The sequence below is a fragment of the Telmatherina bonti genome (genome assembly GCF_933228915.1).
Source record: "Telmatherina bonti genome assembly, chromosome: 22".
Taxonomy (NCBI): domain Eukaryota; kingdom Metazoa; phylum Chordata; class Actinopteri; order Atheriniformes; family Telmatherinidae; genus Telmatherina; species Telmatherina bonti.
In genome coordinates, this window is record NC_136631.1 from 28,571,566 (window position 1) to 28,597,350 (window position 25,785).

Consider the following 25,785-nt stretch of genomic DNA (forward strand, 5'->3'; position numbering starts at 1 on the left):
CTGCTGTAAACGTGTTTATTTCTGCTGTAAACATGTTTATTCCTGCTGTAAACATGATTACTTCTGCTGTAAAGATGTTTATTTCTGCTGTAAACGTGATTATTTCTGCTGTAAACATGTTTATTCCTGCTGTAAACATGATTATTTCTGCTGGAAACGTGTTTATTTTTGCTGTAAATGTGTTTATTTCTGCTGTAAACATGTTTATTTCTGCTGAAAACGTGTTTGTTCCTGCTGTAAATGTGTTTATTTCTGCTGTAAACATGATTATTTCCGCTGTAAACATGTTTATTCCTGCTGTAAACGTGTTTATTTCTGCTGTAAACATGTCTATTTCTGCTGTAAACGTGTTTATTCCTGCTATAAACATGATTATTTCTGCTGTAAACATGTTTTATCCTTTTGTAAACGTGTTTATTTCTGCTGTAAACGTGTTTATTTCTGCTGTAAACATGTTTATTCCTGCTGTAAACATGTTTAGTCCTGCTGTAAACATGATTGTTTCTGCTGTAAACATGATTATTTCTCCTGTAAACGTGTATATTTTTGCTGTAAATGTGTTTATTTCTGCTGTAAACATGTTTATTTCTGCTGAAAACGTTTGTTCCTGCTGTAAATGTGTTTATTTCTGCTGTAAACATGTTTATTCCTGCTGTAAACATGATTATTTCTGCTGTAAACATGATTATTTCAGCTGTAAACATGTTCATTTCTGCTGTAAACATGTTTATTTCTGCTGAAAACGTGTTTGTTCCTGCTGTAAATGTGTTTATTTCTGCTGTAAACATGATTATTTCCGCTGTAAACATGTTTATTCCTGCTGTAAACGTGTTTATTTCTGCTGTAAACATGTCTATTTCTGCTGTAAACGTGTTTATTCCTGCTATAAACATGATTATTTCTGCTGTAAACATGTTTTATCCTTTTGTAAACGTGTTTATTTCTGCTGTAAACGTGTTTATTTCTGCTGTAAACATGTTTATTCCTGCTGTAAACATGTTTAGTCCTGCTGTAAGCATGACTATTTCTGCTGTAAACATGCTTATTTCTGCTGTAAACATGTTTATTCCTGCTGTAAACATGATTATTTCTGCTGTAAGCATGATTATTTCTGCTGTAAACATGTTAATTTCTGCTGTAAACATGTTTATTTCTGCTGTAAGCATGTTTATTTCTGCTGAAAACTTGTTTTTTCTGCTGTAAACATGTTTATTTCTGCTGTACATGTTTATTCCTGCTGTAAACGTGTTTTTTTCTGCTGTAAACATCTTTATTTCTGCTGTAAACATGATTATTGCTGCTGTAAACGTGTTTATTTCTGCTGTAAATGTGTTTATTCCTGCTGTAAACGTGTTTTTTTCTGCTGTAAACATGTTTATTCCTGCTGTAAGCATGATTATTTCTGCTGTAAACATGCTTATTTCTGCTGTAAACATGTTTATTTCTGCTGTAAGCATGATTATTTCTGCTGTAAACATGCTTATTTCTGCTGTAAACATGTTTATTTCTGCTGTAAACATGATTATTTCTGCTGTAAACGTGTTTATTTCTGCTGTAAACGTGTTTATTCCTGCTGTAAACATGTTTATTTCTGCTGTAAACGTGTTTATTTCTGCTGTAAACATGTCTATTTCTGCTGTAAACGTGTTTATTCCTGCTGTAAACGTGTTTATTGCTGCTGTAAACGTGTTTATTCCTGCTATAAACATGATTATTTCTGCTGTAAACATGTTTTATCCTTTTGTAAACGTGTTTATTTCTGCTGTAAACGTGTTTATTTCTGCTGTAAACATGTTTATTCCTGCTGTAAACATGTTTAGTCCTGCTGTAAACATGATTGTTTCTGCTGTAAACATGATTATTTCTCCTGTAAACGTGTTTATTTTTGCTGTAAATGTGTTTATTTCTGCTGTAAACATGTTTATTTCTGCTGAAAACGTTTGTTCCTGCTGTAAATGTGTTTATTTCTGCTGTAAACATGTTTATTCCTGCTGTAAACATGATTATTTCAGCTGTAAACATGATTATTTCTGCTGTAAACATGTTCATTTCTGCTGTAAACATGTTTATTTCTGCTGAAAACGTGTTTGTTCCTGCTGTAAATGTGTTTATTTCTGCTGTAAACATGATTATTTCCGCTGTAAACATGTTTATTCCTGCTGTAAACGTGTTTATTTCTGCTGTAAACATGTCTATTTCTGCTGTAAACGTGTTTATTCCTGCTATAAACATGATTATTTCTGCTGTAAACATGTTTTATCCTTTTGTAAACGTGTTTATGTCTGCTGTAAACATGTTTATTTCTGCTGTAAACATGTTTATTCCTGCTGTAAACATGTTTAGTCCTGCTGTAAGCATGACTATTTCTGCTGTAATCATGATTATTTCTGCTGTAAACATGTTTATTTCTGCTGTAAACATGTTTATTTCTGCTGTAAACGTGTTTATTTCTGCTGTAAACATGTCTATTTCTGCTGTAAACGTGTTTATTCCTGCTGTAAACGTGTTTATTGCTGCTGTAAACGTGTTTATTTCTGCTGTAAACGTGTTTATTTCTGCTGTAAACGTATTCATTTCGGCTGTAAACGTGTTTATTGCTGCTGTAAACGTGTTTATTGCTGCTGTAAACGTGTTTATTTCTGCTGTAAGCATGACTATTTCTGCTGTAAACATGATTATTTCTGCTGTAAACATGTTCATTTCTGCTGTAAACATGTTTATTTCTGCTGTAAGCATGCTTATTTCTGCTGAAAACTTGTTTTTTCTGCTGTAAACATGTTTGTTTCTGCTGTAAGCATGATTATTTCTGCTGTAAACATGGTAATTTCTGCTGTAAACATGTTTATTTCTGCTGTAAGCATGCTTATTTCTGCTGTAAACGTGATTATTTCTGCTGTAAACGTGTTTATTTCTGCTGTAAACATGTTTATTCCTGCTGTAAACATGATTATTTCTGCTGTAAACATGATTATTTCTGCTGTAAGCATGATTATTTCTGCTGTAAACATGCTTATTTCTGCTGTAAACATGTTTATTTCTGCTGTAAGCATGGTTATTTCTGCTGTAAACATGTTTATTTCTGCTGTAAACATGATTATTTCTGCTGTAAACATGATTATTTCTGCTGTAAACATGATTTTTTCTGCTGTAAGCATGATTATTTCTGCTGTAAACATGCTTATTTCTGCTGTAAACATGTTTATTTCTGCTGTAAGCATGGTTATTTCTGCTGTAAACATGTTTATTTCTGCTGTAAACATGTTTATTTCTGCTGTAAACATGATTATTTCTGCTGTAAACGTGTTTATTTCTGCTGTAAACGTGTTTATTTCTGCTGTAAACGTGTTTATTCCTGCTGTAAACATGTTTATTTCTGCTGTAAACGTGTTTATTTCTGCTGTAAACATGTCTATTTCTGCTGTAAACGTGTTTATTCCTGCTGTAAACGTGTTTATTTCTGCTGTAAACGTATTCATTTCGGCTGTAAACGTGTTTATTGCTGCTGTAAACGTGTTTATTGCTGCTGTAAACGTGTTTATTTCTGCTGTAAGCATGACTATTTCTGCTGTAAACATGATTATTTCTGCTGTAAACATGTTCATTTCTGCTGTAAACATGTTTATTTCTGCTGTAAGCATGCTTATTTCTGCTGAAAACTTGTTTTTTCTGCTGTAAACATGTTTGTTTCTGCTGTAAGCATGATTATTTCTGCTGTAAACATGGTAATTTCTGCTGTAAACATGTTTATTTCTGCTGTAAGCATGCTTATTTCTGCTGTAAACGTGATTATTTCTGCTGTAAACGTGTTTATTTCTGCTGTAAACATGTTTATTCCTGCTGTAAACATGATTACTTCTGCTGTAAAGATGTTTATTTCTGCTGTAAACGTGATTATTTCTGCTGTAAACATGTTTATTCCTGCTGTAAACATGATTATTTCTGCTGGAAACGTGTTTATTTTTGCTGTAAATGTGTTTATTTCTGCTGTAAACATGTTTATTTCTGCTGAAAACGTGTTTGTTCCTGCTGTAAATGTGTTTATTTCTGCTGTAAACATGATTATTTCCGCTGTAAACATGTTTATTCCTGCTGTAAACGTGTTTATTTCTGCTGTAAACATGTCTATTTCTGCTGTAAACGTGTTTATTCCTGCTATAAACATGATTATTTCTGCTGTAAACATGTTTTATCCTTTTGTAAACGTGTTTATTTCTGCTGTAAACGTGTTTATTTCTGCTGTAAACATGTTTATTCCTGCTGTAAACATGTTTAGTCCTGCTGTAAGCATGACTATTTCTGCTGTAAACATGCTTATTTCTGCTGTAAACTTGTTTATTCCTGCTGTAAACATGATTATTTCTGCTGTAAGCATGATTATTTCTGCTGTAAACATGTTAATTTCTGCTGTAAACATGTTTATTTCTGCTGTAAGCATGCTTATTTCTGCTGAAAACTTGTTTTTTCTGCTGTAAACATGTTTATTTCTGCTGTACATGTTTATTCCTGCTGTAAACGTGTTTTTTTCTGCTGTAAACATCTTTATTTCTGCTGTAAACATGATTATTTCTGCTGTAAACGTGTTTATTTCTGCTGTAAATGTGTTTATTCCTGCTGTAAACGTGTTTATTTCTGCTGTAAACATGTTTATTCCTGCTGTAAGCATGATTATTTCTGCTGTAAACATGCTTATTTCTGCTGTAAACATGTTTATTTCTGCTGTAAGCATGATTATTTCTGCTGTAAACATGCTTATTTCTGCTGTAAACATGTTTATTTCTGCTGTAAACATGATTATTTCTGCTGTAAACGTGTTTATTTCTGCTGTAAACGTGTTTATTCCTGCTGTAAACATGTTTATTTCTGCTGTAAACGTGTTTATTTCTGCTGTAAACATGTCTATTTCTGCTGTAAACGTGTTTATTCCTGCTGTAAACGTGTTTATTGCTGCTGTAAACGTGTTTATTCCTGCTATAAACATGATTATTTCTGCTGTAAACATGTTTTATCCTTTTGTAAACGTGTTTATTTCTGCTGTAAACGTGTTTATTTCTGCTGTAAACATGTTTATTCCTGCTGTAAACATGTTTAGTCCTGCTGTAAACATGATTGTTTCTGCTGTAAACATGATTATTTCTCCTGTAAACGTGTTTATTTTTGCTGTAAATGTGTTTATTTCTGCTGTAAACATGTTTATTTCTGCTGAAAACGTTTGTTCCTGCTGTAAATGTGTTTATTTCTGCTGTAAACATGTTTATTCCTGCTGTAAACATGATTATTTCTGCTGTAAACATGATTATTTCTGCTGTAAACATGTTCATTTCTGCTGTAAACATGTTTATTTCTGCTGAAAACGTGTTTGTTCCTGCTGTAAATGTGTTTATTTCTGCTGTAAACATGATTATTTCCGCTGTAAACATGTTTATTCCTGCTGTAAACGTGTTTATTTCTGCTGTAAACATGTCTATTTCTGCTGTAAACGTGTTTATTCCTGCTATAAACATGATTATTTCTGCTGTAAACATGTTTTATCCTTTGTAAACGTGTTTATTTCTGCTGTAAACATGTTTATTTCTGCTGTAAACATGTTTATTCCTGCTGTAAACATGTTTAGTCCTGCTGTAAGCATGACTATTTCTGCTGTAAACATGCTTATTTCTGCTGTAAACATGTTTATTCCTGCTGTAAACATGATTATTTCTGCTGTAAACATGATTATTTCTGCTGTAAACATGTTCATTTCTGCTGTAAACATGTTTATTTCTGCTGTAAGCATGCTTATTTCTGCTGAAAACTTGTTTTTTCTGCTGTAAACATGTTTATTTCTGCTGTACATGTTTATTCCTGCTGTAAACGTGTTTTTTTCTGCTGTAAACATCTTTATTTCTGCTGTAAACATGATTATTTCTGCTGTAAACGTGTTTATTTCTGCTGTAAATGTGTTTATTCCTGCTGTAAACGTGTTTTTTTCTGCTGTAAACATGTTTATTCCTGCTGTAAACATGTTTATTTCTGCTGTAAGCATGACTATTTCTGCTGTAAACATGCTTATTTCTGCTGTAAACATGTTTATTTCTGCTGTAAACATGCTTATTTCTGCTGTAAACATGTTTATTCCTGCTGTAAACATGTTTAGTCCTGCTGTAAACATGATTGTTTCTGCTGTAAACATGATTATTTCTCCTGTAAACGTGTTTATTTTTGCTGTAAATGTGTTTATTTCTGCTGTAAACATGTTTATTTCTGCTGAAAACGTTTGTTCCTGCTGTAAATGTGTTTATTTCTGCTGTAAACATGTTTATTCCTGCTGTAAACATGATTATTTCTGCTGTAAACATGATTATTTCTGCTGTAAACATGTTCATTTCTGCTGTAAACATGTTTATTTCTGCTGAAAACGTGTTTGTTCCTGCTGTAAATGTGTTTATTTCTGCTGTAAACATGATTATTTCCGCTGTAAACATGTTTATTCCTGCTGTAAACGTGTTTATTTCTGCTGTAAACATGTCTATTTCTGCTGTAAACGTGTTTATTCCTGCTATAAACATGATTATTTCTGCTGTAAACATGTTTTATCCTTTGTAAACGTGTTTATTTCTGCTGTAAACATGTTTATTTCTGCTGTAAACATGTTTATTCCTGCTGTAAACATGTTTAGTCCTGCTGTAAGCATGACTATTTCTGCTGTAAACATGCTTATTTCTGCTGTAAACATGTTTATTCCTGCTGTAAACATGATTATTTCTGCTGTAAACATGTTCATTTCTGCTGTAAACATGTTTATTTCTGCTGTAAGCATGCTTATTTCTGCTGAAAACTTGTTTTTTCTGCTGTAAACATGTTTATTTCTGCTGTACATGTTTATTCCTGCTGTAAACGTGTTTTTTTCTGCTGTAAACATCTTTATTTCTGCTGTAAACATGATTATTTCTGCTGTAAACGTGTTTATTTCTGCTGTAAATGTGTTTATTCCTGCTGTAAACGTGTTTTTTTCTGCTGTAAACATGTTTATTCCTGCTGTAAACATGTTTATTTCTGCTGTAAGCATGACTATTTCTGCTGTAAACATGCTTATTTCTGCTGTAAACATGTTTATTTCTGCTGTAAACATGCTTATTTCTGCTGAAAACTTGTTTTTTTCTGATGTAAACATGTTTATTTCTGCTGTAAGCATGATTATTTCTGCTGTAAACATGCTTATTTCTGCTGTAAACATGTTTATTTCTGCTGTAAGCATGATTATTTCTGCTGTAAACATGCTTATTTCTGCTGTAAACATGATTATTTCTGCTGTAAACGTGTTTATTTCTGCTGTAAACGTGTTTATTCCTGCTGTAAACGTGTTTATTCCTGCTGTAAACATGTTTATTTCTGCTGTAAACATGTTTTTTTCTGCTGTAAACATGATTATTTCTGCTATAAACATGATTATTTCTGCTGTAAACATGTTTATTTCTATCTGGGGAAATAAAATGTTCCATATATAAATCAATATTGCAAAAGAGCAATAAAGCCACAGTTAGAGGGGGAAGAAACAATGATTACAGCCACTAAACTGCAGCCAAGTACAACATGTCAACAAGAAGAAATTGTGCATGTTGGACAGGGCGAGGTGCTGATACTTAGTGGGACACATGAAGTTGGTCTGTAGACATCTCTAGTCTCTCCATGTTGGGTTGCACCTGGCTCACTGACAAGCTGAGGATGTCATTGAGATGTGTCAGTCAGGCTCCCTCTGGACTAAGTCTGTACTAAGTAGCTTGTGTTCATGACACTGACAGTACTGTCTTTTCATCAGGCTCTGCAGGGTATTAATATAAACAGTAACTGAAACCAAGTCTATGGACTTTTCTGGTCTTATTGGAGACTTCTGGTGAGTAACGTATCGTCCGCTCTGTTAGCAGCAGTGGCGGCTGCATAAGCCCCTCCCCTGTCTAGAAGCATGGTCAGAGCAGGAAGTGATCCCCTCTGCTGCAGGACTGAAGTCACAACACAGATTGGTTATTCATGTCTGTGTCTATTATTTCATTCAGTTTTCCACTAAAATCAATTTAAATGAAAAAAGTTGCTTTTTGGGGAAAATATTATGTGATTAAAATGCGATTGTGGGTTAGGAGTTTTTCTCGATGACTCCCCCCGAATCAGTTCATGAACGGAAACAGTTTGAGTAGGTAACCATAGGCAATGCACGGGCCGCCGCTTGTCACTCTGGGCTCCATTTCTCTGTGTGGTTCAACCAAGAGCATGTTGTGGTTGTGTTGGACTTGCTTTTCTGTTTTTAAGAAGTATAATCTTGATTATTTTGGCCAGTATCAGGTGAGTTTTGATTTTTGTTTGAGTATTTCCTCTGTTTTAAGGTTCTTTTTCCATTACTTGACATTGATAAGTATTTTGGTCTCTTGGTTTACTCTCTAGTTTGTTCTTTAATATTGGTTGTCTTTTACCTTTGTTTTAGGACACATCATCAGTAGTGGACCTCAGGATCACAGAGTGTTTCAGGCATTATCCGTTAACGGGACACCCTCCCCCAAGGAAGGCCCTGCCGAGGTCGATCAAGCCCGGGAGTGTGTCCCATCGCCAGTTGGGGTTACAGTCATTTTAAACTTACATATTTGTATCTGTTTCTTTGTTTGATAAAGGATGAATACTTAGGGTTAGGCAAAGGTTACTTGCTTCGGTCGGTATTGGGAGCAAATTGGTTAGGTTTAGAATAGAATAACTGGGTAAGGTAGTAATTTCTAAAAGGTTAGCTATTATGGTTGAATCGGTTAAGTTTAGGAAATAATTACTGGGCAAGGTAGCAAGGCTAGGTATCAGAGACAAGTTTGTTAATCCAGTCGGTTAAGTTTAGGAAATAGTTACTGGGCAAGGTAGTAAGGCTAGGTATCAGGGAAGAGTTTGCTAAGCCAGTCGGTTAAGTTTAGGAAATAGTTACTGGGCAAGGTAGTAAGGCTAGGTATCAGGGAAGAGTTTGCTAAGCCAGTCAGTTAAGTTTAGGAAATAATTACTGGGCAAGGTAGTAAGTTCTAAAGGGTCCGGTATTAGGGTTAGGGTTGGGATTAGCTTGTAATTGTTTAGATTAGTTTTTTGTTTTTGTTTTTTTCTCTCTATCAAGTCCCATGAAAACATTTATTTTATAGAAAATAAAACTTTTTTTTGTTTTGGTGTTCCTGCTCCGGAAGAAAAGAGGTTCGGACTTTCAGAAAACTGGACGACCTTGTCGCAGCGGGACAGACCTGGACCCTGAGGGACATTTTCCTGGTACTAAGGAGAGGGATCAAATTCCCAGAAGCTTTTAGGTTCGGCTGCTCAGCCAACATTCCTCCACATTTCAAGGTTTCCTGGAAGTTAATTCCGAGTACAACATATGACTTCCTGTCTCACCTTGGCTAACCGGGCTCGCTTAATGAGGTCGTTGAGTTTACGCAGAGCGGCGTTCCGAGGAAGACTCTGGATGTCTCGGAACAGGTCCTGGGACTCGGCCTCAAACAGGCGCCTGAAAGAGGAAGCCAAACATCAATGGTTCTGACCCGTTTCAGGTGTTCAGTCAGTGGTTCTGACGCGTTTCAGGTGTTCAGTCAGTGGTTCTGACCCGTTTCAGCTGTTCAGTCAGTGGTTCTGACACGTTTCAGGGGTTCAGTCAGCCGTTCTGACCCGTTTCAGCTGTTCAGTCAGCGGTTCTGACCCGTTTCAGGTGTTCAGTCAGCGGTTCTGACCCGTTTCAGGTGTTCAATCAGTGGTTCTGACCCGTTTCAGGTGTTCAGTCAGTGGTTCTGATGTGTTTCAGCTGTTCAGTCAGTGGTTCTGACACGTTTCAGGTGTTCAGTCAGCGGTTCTGACACGTTTCAGGTGTTCAGTCAGCGGTTCTGACCCGTTTCAGGTGTTCAGTCAGCGGTTCTGACCCGTTTCAGGTGTTCAGTCTGTGGTTCTGACACGTTTCAGGTGTTCAGTCAGCCATTCTGACCCGTTTCAGGTGTTCAGTCAGTGATTCTGACCCGTTTCAGGTGTTCAACCAGTGGTTCTGACCAGTTTCAGGTTTTCAATCAGTGGTTCTGACCCGTTTCAGGTGTTCAGTCAGTGGTTCTGACCCGTTTCAGGTGTTCAGTCAGTGGTTCTGACCCGTTTCAGGTGTTCAACCAGTGGTTCTGACCCGTTTCAGGTGTTCAGTCAGTGGTTCTGACCCGTTTCAGGTGTTCAACCAGTGGTTCTGACCCATTTCAGGTGTTCAACCAGTGGTTCTGACCTGTTCTCCGTGTTCTGCAGCGGTTTTGCCCAGAAGGAGCCCAGATAAACTCTGACCACCTCTGGAGTGTTGATCACCTTCCCCAGTGACCACATCAGGGCACCGTAAACCCGCATCAGCTGCTGTGTATCCACCTGAGGAGGAAGAGGAGGAGGAAGAGGAGCAGGAAGTAACACACATGCAGGTGAGCAGAGGTGATGGACCGTCCCGTCTGTCCTACCTGGTCGGCCTTGTTCAGGACAACTCGGATCTTGTCGTCTTGTCCCTTGAAGGCTTTGATGGCCTCTGAGAACTCGTCGGAGATGTCCAGTTTGTGGGCGTCAAACAGGAGGATGATCCGGTCAACCCGCTCTCCGAACCAGCGCAGGACTTCTGCAAAGTCATAACCTGAGGACGGACGGACACGACAGACGGTCACTTTCATCCAGGTGAAAAGCTTAAAATCTGCTGACGGTGGAGGTTCGGCAGATCGACACCTTGGGCCACTTTTTCTATTACAGACAGTCATGTCTCAGGTGGAGACCTTCTGCTGTCCAATCAGAAAAGAGAAGCCGTGTTGACGTCTCAGGAGAGCAGAATCCTCAGATTTTCTTACCAGAGCTCAAATTAAAGCCACCAACATGAAAAAATGACGAAATACTCAGTTTGTGGTCAACCACTTTGGTGGGGACATGGAATATGCACCAGCACGCAGGGGGTGGGACCTTAGTTTGATGGACACACGATGCAGCCAATCACATGCAAGATAGATAGATTGAGGTCCCGGTAATTAAAAGGACGGAGGCGACAGGACAGCGTGGTGGTGCTACACTGACAGTTTACATGCATGACAGGAAAAATGGCAGAAATGATGAAAAAATTCAGCATGTGGATGATTTTACAGACGGAAAAGCTAAAAACGGAATATGTACAATGAAAATATCTCTCGCTCCATCTAAAGTTCTGACTTTTGTCTTTTTTGTTTGTTCTGTTGTTGTATTCAGATGCTCATTTAAAGGTTTGATTTTAAGCATAAAAATAAGAATTCTATTAAAAAACCTCCATAAATGACTGTGTATCAGCATGTACACAGTACGTACCAGTATGTGTTCTCTCAGAGCTCCCAGCAGTTACTGGCTATAATGCCATCGGCACGCTGAACGTAAACATGTCATCATCCGTTTGATGTATCTGCTGCACCAGTGCTTAAAGAATACGAGAACTTTGCTGATCCTGGTGTAAAAATGTGTTTGTCTGGATGAGGATTATTGGAGCGCCGCTGGAGGACACGCTGCCAATCTCCTGCTGTTAAAACGCTCATGGCAGCCTGGGTGTGGCTCCTCTGTAACGTGTAACGCTGAGCTCAGATCTGAGACTCAGTGGACAAAAGAACGAAGGAAAACGCTGTAATGGGTTCAGCTCCTGCCCGTTCTGACTTCCAGACGGAAACACGCCTCTGCAGGAAGGAAAATAAGATAAAGTGCTGCTGTTATCAGAATAACTCGTGAAACAATGTTGAATATTTGCATGCTGGAAGGACTGGGAGTTGCAGCTGGTTTAACTCAGGTTTATCTCTTCAGTTCAGAGCTGAACGGCTTGAAAACATGTTCATACATCAGGTTCCGGCTGTTGTCATGGTAACGGCCCATCAGTCACTGCTGTTCCCGCATCGACAGAAGTTAGAAACCGGTCTGTTGTAAAAACTCCACCTTCCAAACACCAGCAGGTCTACCTGAAACCTGCAAAACCCCCACGCAGAACTGCCCTGATCAGTTCTCTCTACTGAATCTGGAACAAGGCATCAGTCCTCCCTTAACCAGTGGCGTAGTCCAGGGTATACAAGGGTATACGGAGTATACTTCTATTCATCAGCACTGAGTATACCCGCTTCTAAAGCATCTGTCATGCTGCTTTTACAATTACAAACATTCCCATGAATGTACGTCTACCAGCAGCTCAGCTAACGATACCAAATCCACAACGGTGCAGTTAGCCAGCTGCATTAATTTTAGCCTGAAAATAGACATATAAGATGTTCATATGTCTAGCAGCCAAACACCCGCTGCCACTCTTTTTTTTTTTTTAGAGTATACCCACTTCTTGAGGGACCACTACGCCACTGCTTATAACCCATTTCAACTGACGTGATTGGCTCGGTGCTGTCCTGCCAACGTGATTGGCTGTCTTCCATTGTCACACCAGGTGCATACAAACAATTGCACAAAAACTAAATATCACAATAAAAAATGCTAATGGAAACAACCATATTTTGAAAAAAGTCTCTAAAATCCCTAAAAAGTTTTAGGCTCTCATGAGGAAGTTTTTTAGTTGTTTAGATACAGAAATATATCACAAAAGTGTCATGCAAATACTGTGCTCCCGGACGTGGTGTGGGGGGTCGTGACCAGTTCAGTTCTGGTAAAGATGGCGCGGTGTGGAACAAACAACAGCAAATTTCAGTTTTAGAAAAAAACAATGAGGGAGAAAAGCTTCAAAAAGTCATAGCAAATTCTCCGCAGCCAGTAGAAAACCCCAAAATAACGCTACGTGGGCGTGGCTACCTCGCATAAGCGTAATTCTTCAATGGAAACACTCGCAAATCGCAACTGTTGTACGTCAAAGCTAACAAATATCGCTTTTATTTTGTGATTAAATGTAATGGAAAGGCAGCTGTTTGCGAGCCATCTTATCTAATCTGACGGGATTCTCAAATGAGGTATGATGATGATGATGGTGAAAGGATGATGATGTTTGATGTGTCAGCAATGTTTTTATGCAACTGTATATTTATTGTGCTGCGTGTTTTAATGTCAGCTCCAAGCTGCAAACCAACTCTACCTCCAGGTATAAATAAGTTTACCTGACCTGACTCACTGAAAGAGGAAGCACTAGCTAGCCCCATACAGCTAACGGTAGTTGTGTCTTCAGACAGAAATTCAGGAGCAGACAGAAGAAAGCAAGACATCAGAAGATATTTTAGAGAATCGGTGCAAAAGTCAAAGACACAAAGAAACTACTCTCATTTAGTCATTAATAATGGTGATTAATAACAGCGACTCTTCAGAAATATTTTTCTGTAAACATGAACTCCTGCTAGTTTCCATGGAGATGAAGCTCCCAATAGTTTCCATGGAGATGAAGCTCCCGCCAGTTTCCATGGAGATGAAGTGTTTTATAGTGAAGTATTTTCTCTTCCCATCATAAACTATGTTGGGCTTCGTGCCTTTTTGGACCCTCATGGGTTTGTAAGGTGAACGTGGGGTCTATCCCTGGATTCCTCTGACTCTGAACACTGACAGAGGTGTCCATCATCGTCATCATCAGCTGATGGCTGCCTTTATCTAAAAGTGACTAGTTTGATGCAGTTAGAATGAAGATGGTCACATAGTCAGTACTTGTTCTGTCTTCAGCGCATTACATTACAGAAGTGATGTGATGATGTTTAGATTTTCTTTCTGCTCTAAAGCAGAACAAATAATCATTGATCTAACTACAATATGAGCCTCTGTGGGTCAATTTACTGATGTTAAAATCAAAGCTAACACCCTGCATAAAAGAGGCTTCAGACTAGTCACCAAGCAGACTTTAACTCCAGCTGCATCGGACCTTCTTCATTCTCCGTTTGACTTCCAGTAATTATATTCCCATTTTACTGAGAACGGTTGAAAAATGTTTATCACCAAAGAAGCTGAGGAGAAGTCACATGTGTGAAATGAAATGTTTGGGATGAAGCAGAAAAGCTGAGTTGTGTCTGCTGAACCCAGAAGAACTAAAAGATGCCATTTAGATTTTTATCTATCTTGTTTTGTCAGCATTTAATAACAAAACAAATGTTTTGTTAACTAAACAAATATCCTGTTAACAAAACATTTTAGTTAACAGCATATTTGACAGCAGAGATGAATCAAGAAAGAGGCCTCCTCATACCTCTGCCAGTCCCAAACAGCCCCACATTATAAAATTATTCAAAAACAGAAACTAGAAAACTCTTTAAACACGCAGCCTCGTTCAGATCAGACTGTCCAGTTTCCATTTCCTGCATAAAACCCTGTCAGAAACTGTCCTGATGACCGATGATGAGAGACCGTGAAGCAGCATGCAGTTATCTGGACATGAACTGGGTGTTATGGTTGCTGACATTCAGACCAGGTTGTTACTGCAGTCGATTCTTCTCCAGAGGTTAGCTGGACTTTTTCCAGCCTGCAATCAAACATTCATGAGTAAATGAGGGCGTTGCCACTGACAACAGGGACAGACTCCCTCCCTGTCCCTTTGCGCTTCAAATTACACCGGTGGCTGTAGGTGTTGGCTCACGGCTGTCCCAGGAGACGTAACGCTGAGCTGTAAATACAACCACCGACAAGGACGTTTCCTGCACCCATGAGACAACCTGAGAGGACATGAAGCTGCTGTGATAAGAGCTGCAGATGGGTCATCTGGTTCTGTAACAGGCTGACTGATTACCTCTTATTTTCCATTTCCGTTACAAAGGGAAATGCCTTCAGCCGAACAATACTACTTCCCCGGTAGGGCTCCAACATGCTGTTTGCCCTTCTGAGGAGTTTAACCTTGAGACAAAATAGTGAGGAATTCTTTAGCAAGCTGCACCACCCTGAAAGTTCGTTCCACACACTGAACCCTCCCACTCAGACAAACTCCAGTAACGCTGAAGGCACAACTCTGCCAGCTGAATTGTTGTTGGAGGAATACTGCTTTATAGTAAAAGTTATACTGTTGGAAAATCTGTTTATTTGCTTTTTAACACTTGAAACTCCACCAGTGTTAAAACCCGGATTGTCCTCAGCGTCTCAGGAACGTAGCAACTCTGGGATGGTCATGTGACCCTCCAGCTGGTCTACAGAGGTTTTCTAGCGTTTCTATCCATCCAGGAGGTTTACAATCCAGACAACATGTAGTGTTTATTCAGAGACTCCAAATCAGCGGTTCTCAACCTTTTTGCAACACAGTACCCCTTGTAAAATATTCCCTAAACACTGCAAAGTATTTTTGGTTGAGAAAACACATGAAATACAGCATTTTGTCAGTTGTGTTTGGTTTATTTAACTTTAACTGTGCAAAACAATGGAAACACCTCTACTACGCTTCAAGCAGGACCGCGTTGTTTGCGTTGTCAAGGCGACAGTGACTGACGGATATGATTTAGCTCGTTATAGGCGGGGTTCAATTCACGTTGGAATGTGGGATTTTGGGAGGAATGAAATGGTGTAAATCTAAATGTAAATTCAGTTTATGAATGGACACATTTATTTAAATATATTAAATACTTATATATTATATTTATATTATTTTATTTAAGGATGTTTTAAAGAAAACATAAAAAGATATGCGTTTTTAAAAAATTTCAAGTACCCTCTGGAATGCCTTGAAGTACCCCCAGGGGTACCCGTACCCGCATTTAAAAAACGGTGCTCTAGATGTAAATCCAGTATGATCTATTACACCACCATTATTTATTACATCTTCATGAGCAGAAAGTTCTGTGTGGAAAAGCAGAAAAATAATGATCCTCTATGGCTGGAATAAAGCCAAGAAGACGGTTGGGATGCAGCTGAGGTGGAGGTGCTTTAGTGAGGATAGCAGGTAGATAGTAGCAGGAAGACGTATGGAAACATGGAAACAGTGTGTGTGTGTGTGTTTCAGACGTGAGAGAATGATGCGCAGATGAGAAAAGGCTTGGTCACTGCTGATCTATGTGTGTTATTTCTACAAACTTCTGGTTTCTCTTTATGCTGCTTTATCTGTTCATACATTCATTTTACATCATTTTAGCCTCAGAATCTGAAAACATCATGTCTGCATGGAAACGTCACGTCTGCATGGAAACATCACGTCTGCGTGGAAACAGCAAGTCTGCGTGAAAACAGCACGTCTGCGTGAAAACAGCACGTCTGCATGGAAATGTCACGTCTGCATGGAAACATCACGTCTGCGTGGAAACAGCACGTCTGCGTGGAAACAGCACGTCTGCGTGAAAACAGCACGTCTGCGTGAAAACAGCACGTCTGTATGGAAATGTCACGTCTGCATGGAAATGTCACGTCTGCGTGGAAACGTCACGTCTGCGTGGAAACAGCACATCTGCGTGGAAACATCACGTCTGCGTGGAAACAGCACGTCTGCGTGGAAACAGCACGTCTGCATGGAAACGGCACGTCTGCATGGAAACGTCACGTCTGCATGGAAACGTCACGTCTGCTTGGAAACGTCACGTCTGCTTGGAAACGTCACGTCTGCAAACAGGAAAGACAACAGTTTCATCAAGTGATCAAATTGCCAATAAAAACATTAAAATTCTGAAAGTATGTTTGGAAATACGCCTAAAGGTTTTTTTCATTTTAATATTCCTCCAAGAAGTAGGGATGCTTTTGTAGCCACTGGGCTAGCTGCCGGTCTGATGTTACAAACACAAAGACATGTTTCAAAGAAGGAAAAGACATTAGCTGAAGACTTCTAGATGTAAAATAGAGAAGGAGTTATGAGCTGTCTGTGGTTGTAGCTAACTCCTACCTCATCTACTTTGATCTTCTGAGGTTTAGCACGTCCTGCTAGGCTAAGTGCTAACAGTAGCGCACTGTTGAAGACAGTTAAGCGAGGGGGTTTGGGTCTGCAACACTGAGCCTGACGGATCTGCAGGTGACAGCTGGTGGATTCTGCTGATACTGCAGTTTGCAGTATGTTGTGTTGAACTCAACCAGGAATGACGTCTCCTGCTCTGCTAGGATTGCTAGTGCAGTCAGTTAGTACCTGTTGAGGTCATCTGCAGCTGGTGCTTCCAGGTGTGTGTCACGGTGTTGTCACAGAATGGGGAATGTAAACCGTTTAAGAGCTCAGAAAAGTTTGATGTTCCCCATTTTACAGCTGGGTTCATAAGTTCTCAAAAAGTTCTTTCCTCAACGTGGTAAAAGAAAAGGTAAATCAAATTTAGCTAAATAATAATCTAAATATTGATCCATTGATCTACAAAGATCAATGGATGCAGGCTAAAGAAGGAAAATAATGGAATAGCTTATGCAAAGACTATATAAAGGTGAAAAAAAAAAAGGAAAAAACTGACTGTATTCAAAGCAGAACAGTAACAGAAATCCCAGCAGACTGATCAGGAGGATGCGTGTTTCCCACTTCTGTGTTGATGGTTCTTTACTTTATGGTGTGCTTTAGTTTAAGTTCAAACAGACTTTTGTACCTACAAAAGTAAAAAAAAAAAAAAAAAAAAAAAAAACAGAACCAAACTTTGCACCAAAATCTAAATGCCATAAACTTTCATTAAATCTTTGTGGGTCGTTTTTGTGCAAATTTGCAACGAAACAGACCAACTGAACCACACAGAGGCTGCATGTTGAGAATCTACAACAGATTCCGACAGAGGTAAAGAAGCAGTAGGAAGTAAGAGCCATGAACCCTGCAGTGAGACTCCACCCTGTGACGACAGTAACAGAAGATCAGTATTCTGGAGCAGAGCCTGGTGGGCAAACAGCGGCCCCACCCTGCATACGAGCTGCAGCCAGAAGCTAAACATGCAGCTGGGACCACCGTACACACTGTGCTCAGCCCCTGTGTACAAAACATTAGCATGTACTTACAACAGCCAGACTGTTCACTCTCTCTGTAATATGGCAGTTTGTTCCTGATCTTCCTCCATCTGTAGGCACTACCAGCTCAGCAGCTGAGTCCCACAGTTTGATCATTTACAGCAGGGATCCCCAACCCTGGTCCTCGAGGACCGGTGTCCTGCAAGTTTTCCAAGTGTTCCTGCTGAAACTCAGACTCAGACAAGCTCTGCACATGTCTGCTAAATACATGTTGATTTGAATCAGGTGTGGTGCAGCAGGGACATTCGGAAAACGTGCAGGACACCGGTCCTCGAGGACCTGGATTGGGGACCCCTGATTTACAGTATTTAATACCTAAATGTGTAAAGAGGTAGTGATGTGTAACAAGCAGCTGTAGAACATACATGTTCAGCATGCCAAGTCAAAACAAGCTGCCAAATGTGCCTGAATCATCGGAGACATTCCTCAGCAGCAGCGATGACCTCACTGAACCGTCAGCATCTGCATGGCCATGCCGCCTCAGCCTGCATTTCTGTTCAGCAACGTCCTCAGGAGGAATTTTCCCTCAGCTGAGCAGATCTAAACACTTCCAGATGGAAGGAGGGGCTGTACTTCCTGTGGTCCTCTGTCCGTCCCTCTAATCCTCCCTCCATCCATCCATCCCTTCCTCCACCCGTCCAGCTGAGGCGTTTCACTGATGCCGTCATTTTTCCCAGCTGATTTATGCAGCGGCAACAAGGACAGAGTTCAGCAGGATTCCTGAACATTTCATGAAGTCTTCACAGCCCAGAAGGAACAGCTTTCAGAACTTTCCTGAAAGGATATAAAGTTCAGAGAAAAACACTGAAAACCAAAACATACTGGACTGGAAGCTGGGAAACCAGTCACTGGGTTTCTGCACTCCACTTTACCAGTTCTGTCTGCTATCACCACAGACATCTAACCAGCCAATCACACAGCAGCATGTAGTCACGGTGGAGACAACTGGCTGAAGGTCAAAATGAGCTTCAGAGTGAGGAAGAATTAAGATTTAGTTTGCCGCTCTGAGTGTTTTCTGATATTTTAACACACACAACCATCTGTAGGGTTTCCAGAGAAAGTCTGATGAAGAGAAAACATCCAGCGAGCTGCAGATGTTTGGACCAGGATGCAGCAGAAGAAACGTTGCCGGTCTGATGAGTCTCCAGTTCAGCTCCACATTCACATGGTAGGATCAGAATCTGCTGGAAACATCATGACAACATGGATCCATCCTGCCGTCAGGATCAACGCTTCAGGCTGCTGCTGGTGGAATGGTGGGGGGAGGTTTAACCAGCACAGCCTATCTGAATACTGCTGGTGACTAAGGCTGCAAAAATTAGTTGACAAAGTCGACAATGAAAATTTATTGACATGAAATTTCCTTGTCGACGCGTTGCGTTATAAACGCTGTAACGCTTTGTTAATAACCCGCTGCTCTAAACACCAAGCAAATGGTTAGCAAGCAAAGCACCACAGAAAGTGCTGGGGGCAGTATCGTCATTTTCTGCAGCGTCTTTGTTTAAACAACAAAGAGGAAACTGAGGGCGAAGGAACCTATTTCCAACATTGGGGATATTTCACGCTAAACAAAGCGTCAAACAGGTGAAATGTGTCGTCTGCCACGCTTTTCAAAAGGATTCTGGAAAGAAATTTAGGTACCTACAACATTTAACTATCTGTTTTACTGTTCGCAACTTTTAACTGAAACATTATTTCACATGACAAGAAAACAACCTGTGAAAACACGGGACTTTGCAGGAGGCAAATGATGCAAGTCCAGGCACATATCTCTGAAATTGTTCCACAACTTTCAGATAGTTTGTCTCAGATTGGTGACACTGTCCATCTGTGCTCCTTTTATATCCAGTCATGTTCTGTTCCCAATTAAACTGGTCATGTTACCGACCTGTTCCCAGTTAAACTGGTCATATTACTGTCCTGTTCCCAGTTAAACTGGTCATATTACCATCCTGTTCCCAGTTAAACTGGTCATGTTACCGACCTGTTCCCAGTTAAACTGGTGATAGTACCGTCCTGTTCCCAGTTAAACTGGTGATATTACTGTCCTGTTCCCAGTTAAACCAGTAGCTGCTCCTCCAGTTGTTTCTGACTTGTACCAGTTACTTTCCAGCCTTGTGTTTCTGCTGTTCCAGCGGTTTACAGTCGTGTTTCTGCTCAGATGATAAAATGTCTCAGTTTCACCATCTGACATGATGTCTATGTTCTACTGGGAGGAAAAGATGTTGATGAGGTTTGGTAATCACTAGTTTTCTCTGCATGTTCCCAGCGTCCAGAACTCGGGTTGTATTAACTGAGTGGACCGGCTTGTAACAGCAGATTCAACTTGATTGTGAAACATCTCAGCCGCTTCCTGCATCAACATCTCTGGTTTCACATCTGCATTTATAAGCTCTGCGGTTGCAATTCAGCAGTTCTGACTCACCAGAGGAAACAGATGAGGAAACAAAGCAGAAAATGCCTAAAAAGAGGGATGAAGACTTTCACATCAACATGTTACCGTTACCATGGCAACAGTGAGTAAAGTTAAAGCCGGAGATAAAACTGTTTGTCCTTAGTGAGGTGTTTCAGGTTACTTCTTCCAATCTGAAGATCAAATCTGTCTGCACAATGGTCTAACCAGGTCTTATAATCACACATTCAACCAACAGGTCGTGTTTATCTTGTTTACAGTGAAATAACTGGCAAGATCAGATTCATTCATAATGGGGCAGAAGACTAGTGTCAGATTCTGTTCAACAGGGTGTTGAGCAAAGTTTTTACCACAAATTGATACAAAAGGTCTCAGGAACTATATGAATCACATACGATGCACACAGTATTAAATGGTTAAATTATCTCACTGAGATTAGTTTTTTATCTTTCATGCCTACTTTTAGATGTAAAATATGTTCCACACACACTGCAAAGTTTCAGACGACAATTCAGAGAAACAATCTGCTAGCATACCGACTGATTACACTTGGTTATTTCCTGAAATAAGAAACATTCGGACCCAAGACAAGAAAAACGACAAGTGAAAGACTCATTTGAAGTCCTTTGTTGAAATCCTTCCAGCCACTGGAATGTGGAGTGAATAAATGGATTCAGAGCACTTCAGATGCCTTGAACCCGATAAATGTATTACTGTTGTTTTCATTTAGTGTAAATGCTTTCTCTACTAGCATTTTAATTTAGAAGAATCTGCTTGTTTAGTTTCTTTTCTCACATTTTCTTATTTAGGAAAGTTATCGAACCATCTGACATCTGACAGATTTCACTGGATTACAGTCGAAACTTTCTCATTTTAAGTGTTTCTGTTTTAATATTAACAACAGCTCTTGTGCTGGAATGTCTCTAAAAACCTTTCCCAACATGTTTAGCACATGTTTTAAATATCACCCACTTAAGTAGTTTTTTATGTTTGCTTTTATTGTCACCAAAGTTTATTTATTTCTATTTCTTATGTTTACTTTTACCTTATTGTTCTTAGCTGTTATTTATTGGTTCTAATTTTGTTGATCTTTTTTAACTTTGTTGATTCCAGTGTTTTCCTCATGGAGATCCTCCGCCTTGGGGGTTATACCGACTGGGTCTGTGGCCTTTTCGCTGTGCTGCTCTGAGTCGTGGCCGTTCCCGTGGTGACGCCTTCTACCATCAGGGGTGGGCTGGCCCCTGTTGTGAAAAGATCCCAAGGATATGGTTTCCTCGCGGTGTGCCAAGACAGATGTTCATTTCTTTCTTTATTTGCTTTTGGTTAAAGCAGTGCTTCTCAACGAGCCCCCCAGGGGGCATTCAGAGACTGTCAGGGGCTGCTGGGAGCAATATTTCAAAAGGGGGGCGTTGGAAATCAATTGTTCACTTTAAAGATTAGTCCATATAAGTCAGTGGTCGGTAACTGGACAATATCTGTCACAAGATTATATTGCTAAAAACTTATTGCTGGAGTTCTGTGTCAATGCGCAGAGTTAACAGAACAGCGTAGTCAAGCTAGAGAGGAGAAAAGGACGCACAGCACGTCAGTTGCGTCAACAGTAGAGGAAGTTAGCTTTGAGCAACTGCCTGTTTATTTAGCGGTGCATGTTTTGTTATGGGCGTAAAAACCACGTAGTTTTTCTCATTCCTGCGTTTGCTTCACCGCTGCTAGATGAAGTGAAGGGAATTTACCCGAAGTTAGCTGAAGCTAGATGCTGCTAGATGAAGTGAAGAGAATTTACCCGAAGCTAGCTGCAGCTAGATGCTGCTAGATGAAGTAAAGGGAGGTTACCCGGAGCTAACTGCAATTAGCTGCTGCTAGGTGACGTGAAGGGAGGTTACCCGAAGCTAGCTGCAGGTTGATGAAGTGAAGGGAATTTACCTGAAGGTAGCTGCAGCTAGATGCTGCTAGATGAAGTAAAGGGAGGTTACCCGGAGCTAGCTGCAATTAGCTCCTGCTAGGTGAGGTGAAGGGAGGTTACCCGAAGCTAGCTGCATCTGGATGAAGTGAAGGGAATTTACCTGAAGGTAGCTGCAGCTAGATGCTGCTAGATGAAGTAAAGGGAGGTTACCCGGAGCTAACTGAAATTAGCTGCTGCTAGGTGACGTGAAGGGAGGTTACCCAAAGCTAGCTGCAGCTAGATGCTGCGAGATGAAGTGAAGGGAGTTTTCCCGAAGTTAGCTGCAGCTAGATGCTGCTAGATGAAATGAATGGAGTTTACCCGAAGCTATCTGCAGCTAGATGCTGCTAGATAAAGTGAATGGAGTTTACCCGAAGCTATCTGCAGCTAGATGCTGCTAGATAAAGTGAATGGAGTTTACCCGAATCTAGCTGCAGCTAGATGCTGCTAGGTGAAACTTTAACAGCCGTTTCTGCCAGCGTTTTCACAGATAGAGGAGGCAACAGAGCAAAGCAACACGCTGTTAATAAACCATTAAAGAAATGTTGACGGTGAAAATGAAGACGAGGAAAATAACTGTTGTGTTTAAGTTGAATGCTCACGTAGGTGTTTAGTTCACCTGGAAAGCAGCTGGGTGTAATGTTCAATTCCTACATCTCCCTGACCCACTTTCTCATCTACTGTTGATCAATAAAGGACAGTAGAGCCTACACCATGTTAAAAATACAATACACACAGTGTACAAATAACGTACTACAGTTTCCATTTGAATATAATTTATAAATAAATGTAATTACAATAAAATAAATAGGATTTCTTAGGAACAAACAAATTTTATCTATGAAGAGGCCATTTTGGCCTATCAGTTGGTCAGAAAGATTTTGGCCCCACGTCTAGTTGCCCATCCCAGATATATCTAACAATTAATGCTGTGATTAGCAAGGTGCTAAGAGTGCAATTAATTTACTTTCCGCATTCCACTCATTCAGGTTTCATAAAGGCTGCATCCACTGTTTAAATTACTTCAGACGTATTTCCTGTTGTGTTTCTTGTGCAACTGCAGAGTCTCTTTTTGAGAGTTTGAAACCTACATCTGGGCTGATTCACCCCAACATACTACTCTGCAAACTCTCCCTCCTCACATATCAATGGCTGTATTGATTAAAAAAAAAAAAAAAAAAAAAAGAAAAAATCATTAGATTTTTTTTTTGTCTTTTAGGCATATTCAAAGCTCATGCATACACCTGCTAATACATTTAGCATTATATTCACTTCTGTGAACGGAGCACCGTGTGCATGTAATGTCTTCTAAGCATGTGGGTCACTTCTGGGGTGCAGACTGGAGTCTGATGAGGGTTGCATTTAAATTATGTAAACAAAACCAATAAATAGATAATATATGTAAAACACTTTGCGCTGTTTCGGGTATTAAAGGTGCTGCAACAATAAAATGTGATTAGATTTAATATGAACACAGGAGGTCATAGCTGCAGATGGTCCTGGATGGTTTACTGACCAACACGCAGAAAATACCTCTGCTGATTCGTTGTTTCTCTCCAGACAGGATACCAGGAGTGTCGATGATGCTGATGCTCTGGAGAACCTGATTGGGCATCTGGGAACAGATAAACCTGAACACACAGAGCAAAGAGTTCAAATCAAGCCCTTCCTTTTAACGTCCGACAGTTACACACAGACAGGAAAAGTTATTTTCTGAGTGATGTTGGAAGCTGAGTGAAAATCTGAGAATCAGAAGGCTGGAAGTGTGTAGAATACACATAATAGGAAACAAAAGGTACATTACACAGCCAAGACACAGTAAAATACAAAATAGTCTAAAAATGCATCAATGACAATAGAAATATCATCCTTTACATTTTTCCAGGTAAAGTAAAACACAACATGATTAAATTACTGCCGATATGTCTGGTTTTTGTTCTGTTAACATATTTTAGTTGTGTTGGAAGTTCATTTTTTTATTCTGATAATGTGTTAAATGAGAGGACAAACATTGTTAGGTTTTCCTTTTGGATGTGATATGTTGATTTTCTGCTCTTTTGTTCAGATTTAATTAATTTAATCAATGTTTGAAGTAGTGCAGGAACCGTGTTGTTGGTTATCTTGAGGAGTAAATGTATATTAGCTTGTTATATGTAAAGTTTAGCATCCTGAGTTTGGAGAGTATTGGACATTGATGATATGGTCTTGTTTCCTTGTCCAGAACAAGGTTTCATATAACTGGTGCCAGAATTTGGTCAGCATTGACGGCAGTAAGGACATATTCACGTCTGCCTTTCTGATCCGAATCAGAGTCCGTTTGCTTGGAAAGTCGCTTTGTTTGGGAAAATGTGAAAGCGCCAAACGAAATCTAATTGGGACCAAAGACGTGGACTTGGTCCGCCTACAAACCCAGGTCTCGGCCTGTTTCACGCGGACCAAATACAGGAAGCGGATTACAAAAAAAGTCTTTTGGACATTAGTTTAAAGCATCAACATCAGCATGCTCAGCTACCAGCATACATGTTTAAGCCTGTTAGCTAGTTAGCTCTATGTGATGTTGTGATTCATCTGTAATCTTCGTAGATTAACATTTCTGATGGAAATGTGCTTCTTTCAGTTTTACTCTGTTGAACAATGTGGTGATTAAGTTCCTGAAGAGAAACAACCTTTATGTTCTTTACCGGTAGTGTTAGCTATCAAGCTAGCTGCTTTGGATAATAGTGAGTGGTAGACCAGACGTGTTTGGTCAGAATGAACAACAATGGTGATCTGGACACCCCGTAGTCACTGAGTGAACCGCATACTCCTCTGGATACTGAAGTATTCTACATACTGATGTGAGTCCATCTGTCCGACTGCTAAAGCTTGTCTGGAACGGATTCATGCAGCAGGACAAGACCACAGTGCTGGAAAGAAGAGAAGAATTCCTCCAATCATCAGAGAAACTGATAACGTCATCTAAAAAAGCATCGCTACTGTTTGTGAACTGATGATTATTTTTTGTTTACTGATCATTTGAGCAGATATATCTCAGGCTGTGTTGATGTATCTCGACTCTTCCCAGGAAGATAAACTGAGCCAGCAGACAATAAGTGGCCTCACTGTGCCGGACTCCAAGATTGGCAGCAGGGAAAAAACAAATCCATGGAGCTGACACGTGGTGACGCATACACACTTCCCCCTGGAAACAATAAGTTATTGTGGAGTGTTTCTTTGCTTCATTGGGACAAGATGGAATTCCTGGTGTAAGGAGCTTCAGGTACATGGAGGGTCGCCTGTTCTTCCACTTCCTGACTGCCCAGGGGAAATGAGTTTGGACTTCGGCAAGTTTGGAACTAAATTTAACCTGATGTGTCTGAATCTGTCAGTGTGTGTCAGTGTACATCAGTGGAGGGTGTCGAGGGTCACTTCCCACTTTGGAGAAGCTTTGAGGAAAGCAGCGACAGTGGGAGGTGCCAGGATTTCTAAATTTGCTCACACTAAATTTGCCCCAAAAGGAAGGTAAAGGTCAGCGTTCAGGCCAGCAAAACAACACACAAGTGTGTTTTTAATTTCTATTTGTCAAATACTGACCGTCCATGTCTGAGTCCTGCAATGTGCC

General features: G+C 39.8%; 1 protein-coding gene across 3 annotated transcripts in view; it reads right to left on the reverse strand.

The window, feature by feature from the left end:
- Nucleotides 1-25,785, reverse strand: part of ehd4 (EH-domain containing 4) — a 143,245-nt gene that overhangs the window by 101,670 nt on the left and 15,790 nt on the right. For all 3 annotated transcript variants that reach the window (XM_079262386.1, XM_079262388.1, XM_079262387.1), the window contains exons 3-6: nt 23,718-23,815; nt 10,461-10,627; nt 10,241-10,374; nt 9,382-9,493 (exon numbers count right to left, since the gene is read on the reverse strand). In XM_079262386.1, the coding sequence (XP_079118512.1) occupies nt 9,382-9,493; nt 10,241-10,374; nt 10,461-10,627; nt 23,718-23,815 (511 nt within the window). The remainder of the gene's footprint in view (nt 1-9,381; nt 9,494-10,240; nt 10,375-10,460; nt 10,628-23,717; nt 23,816-25,785) is intronic.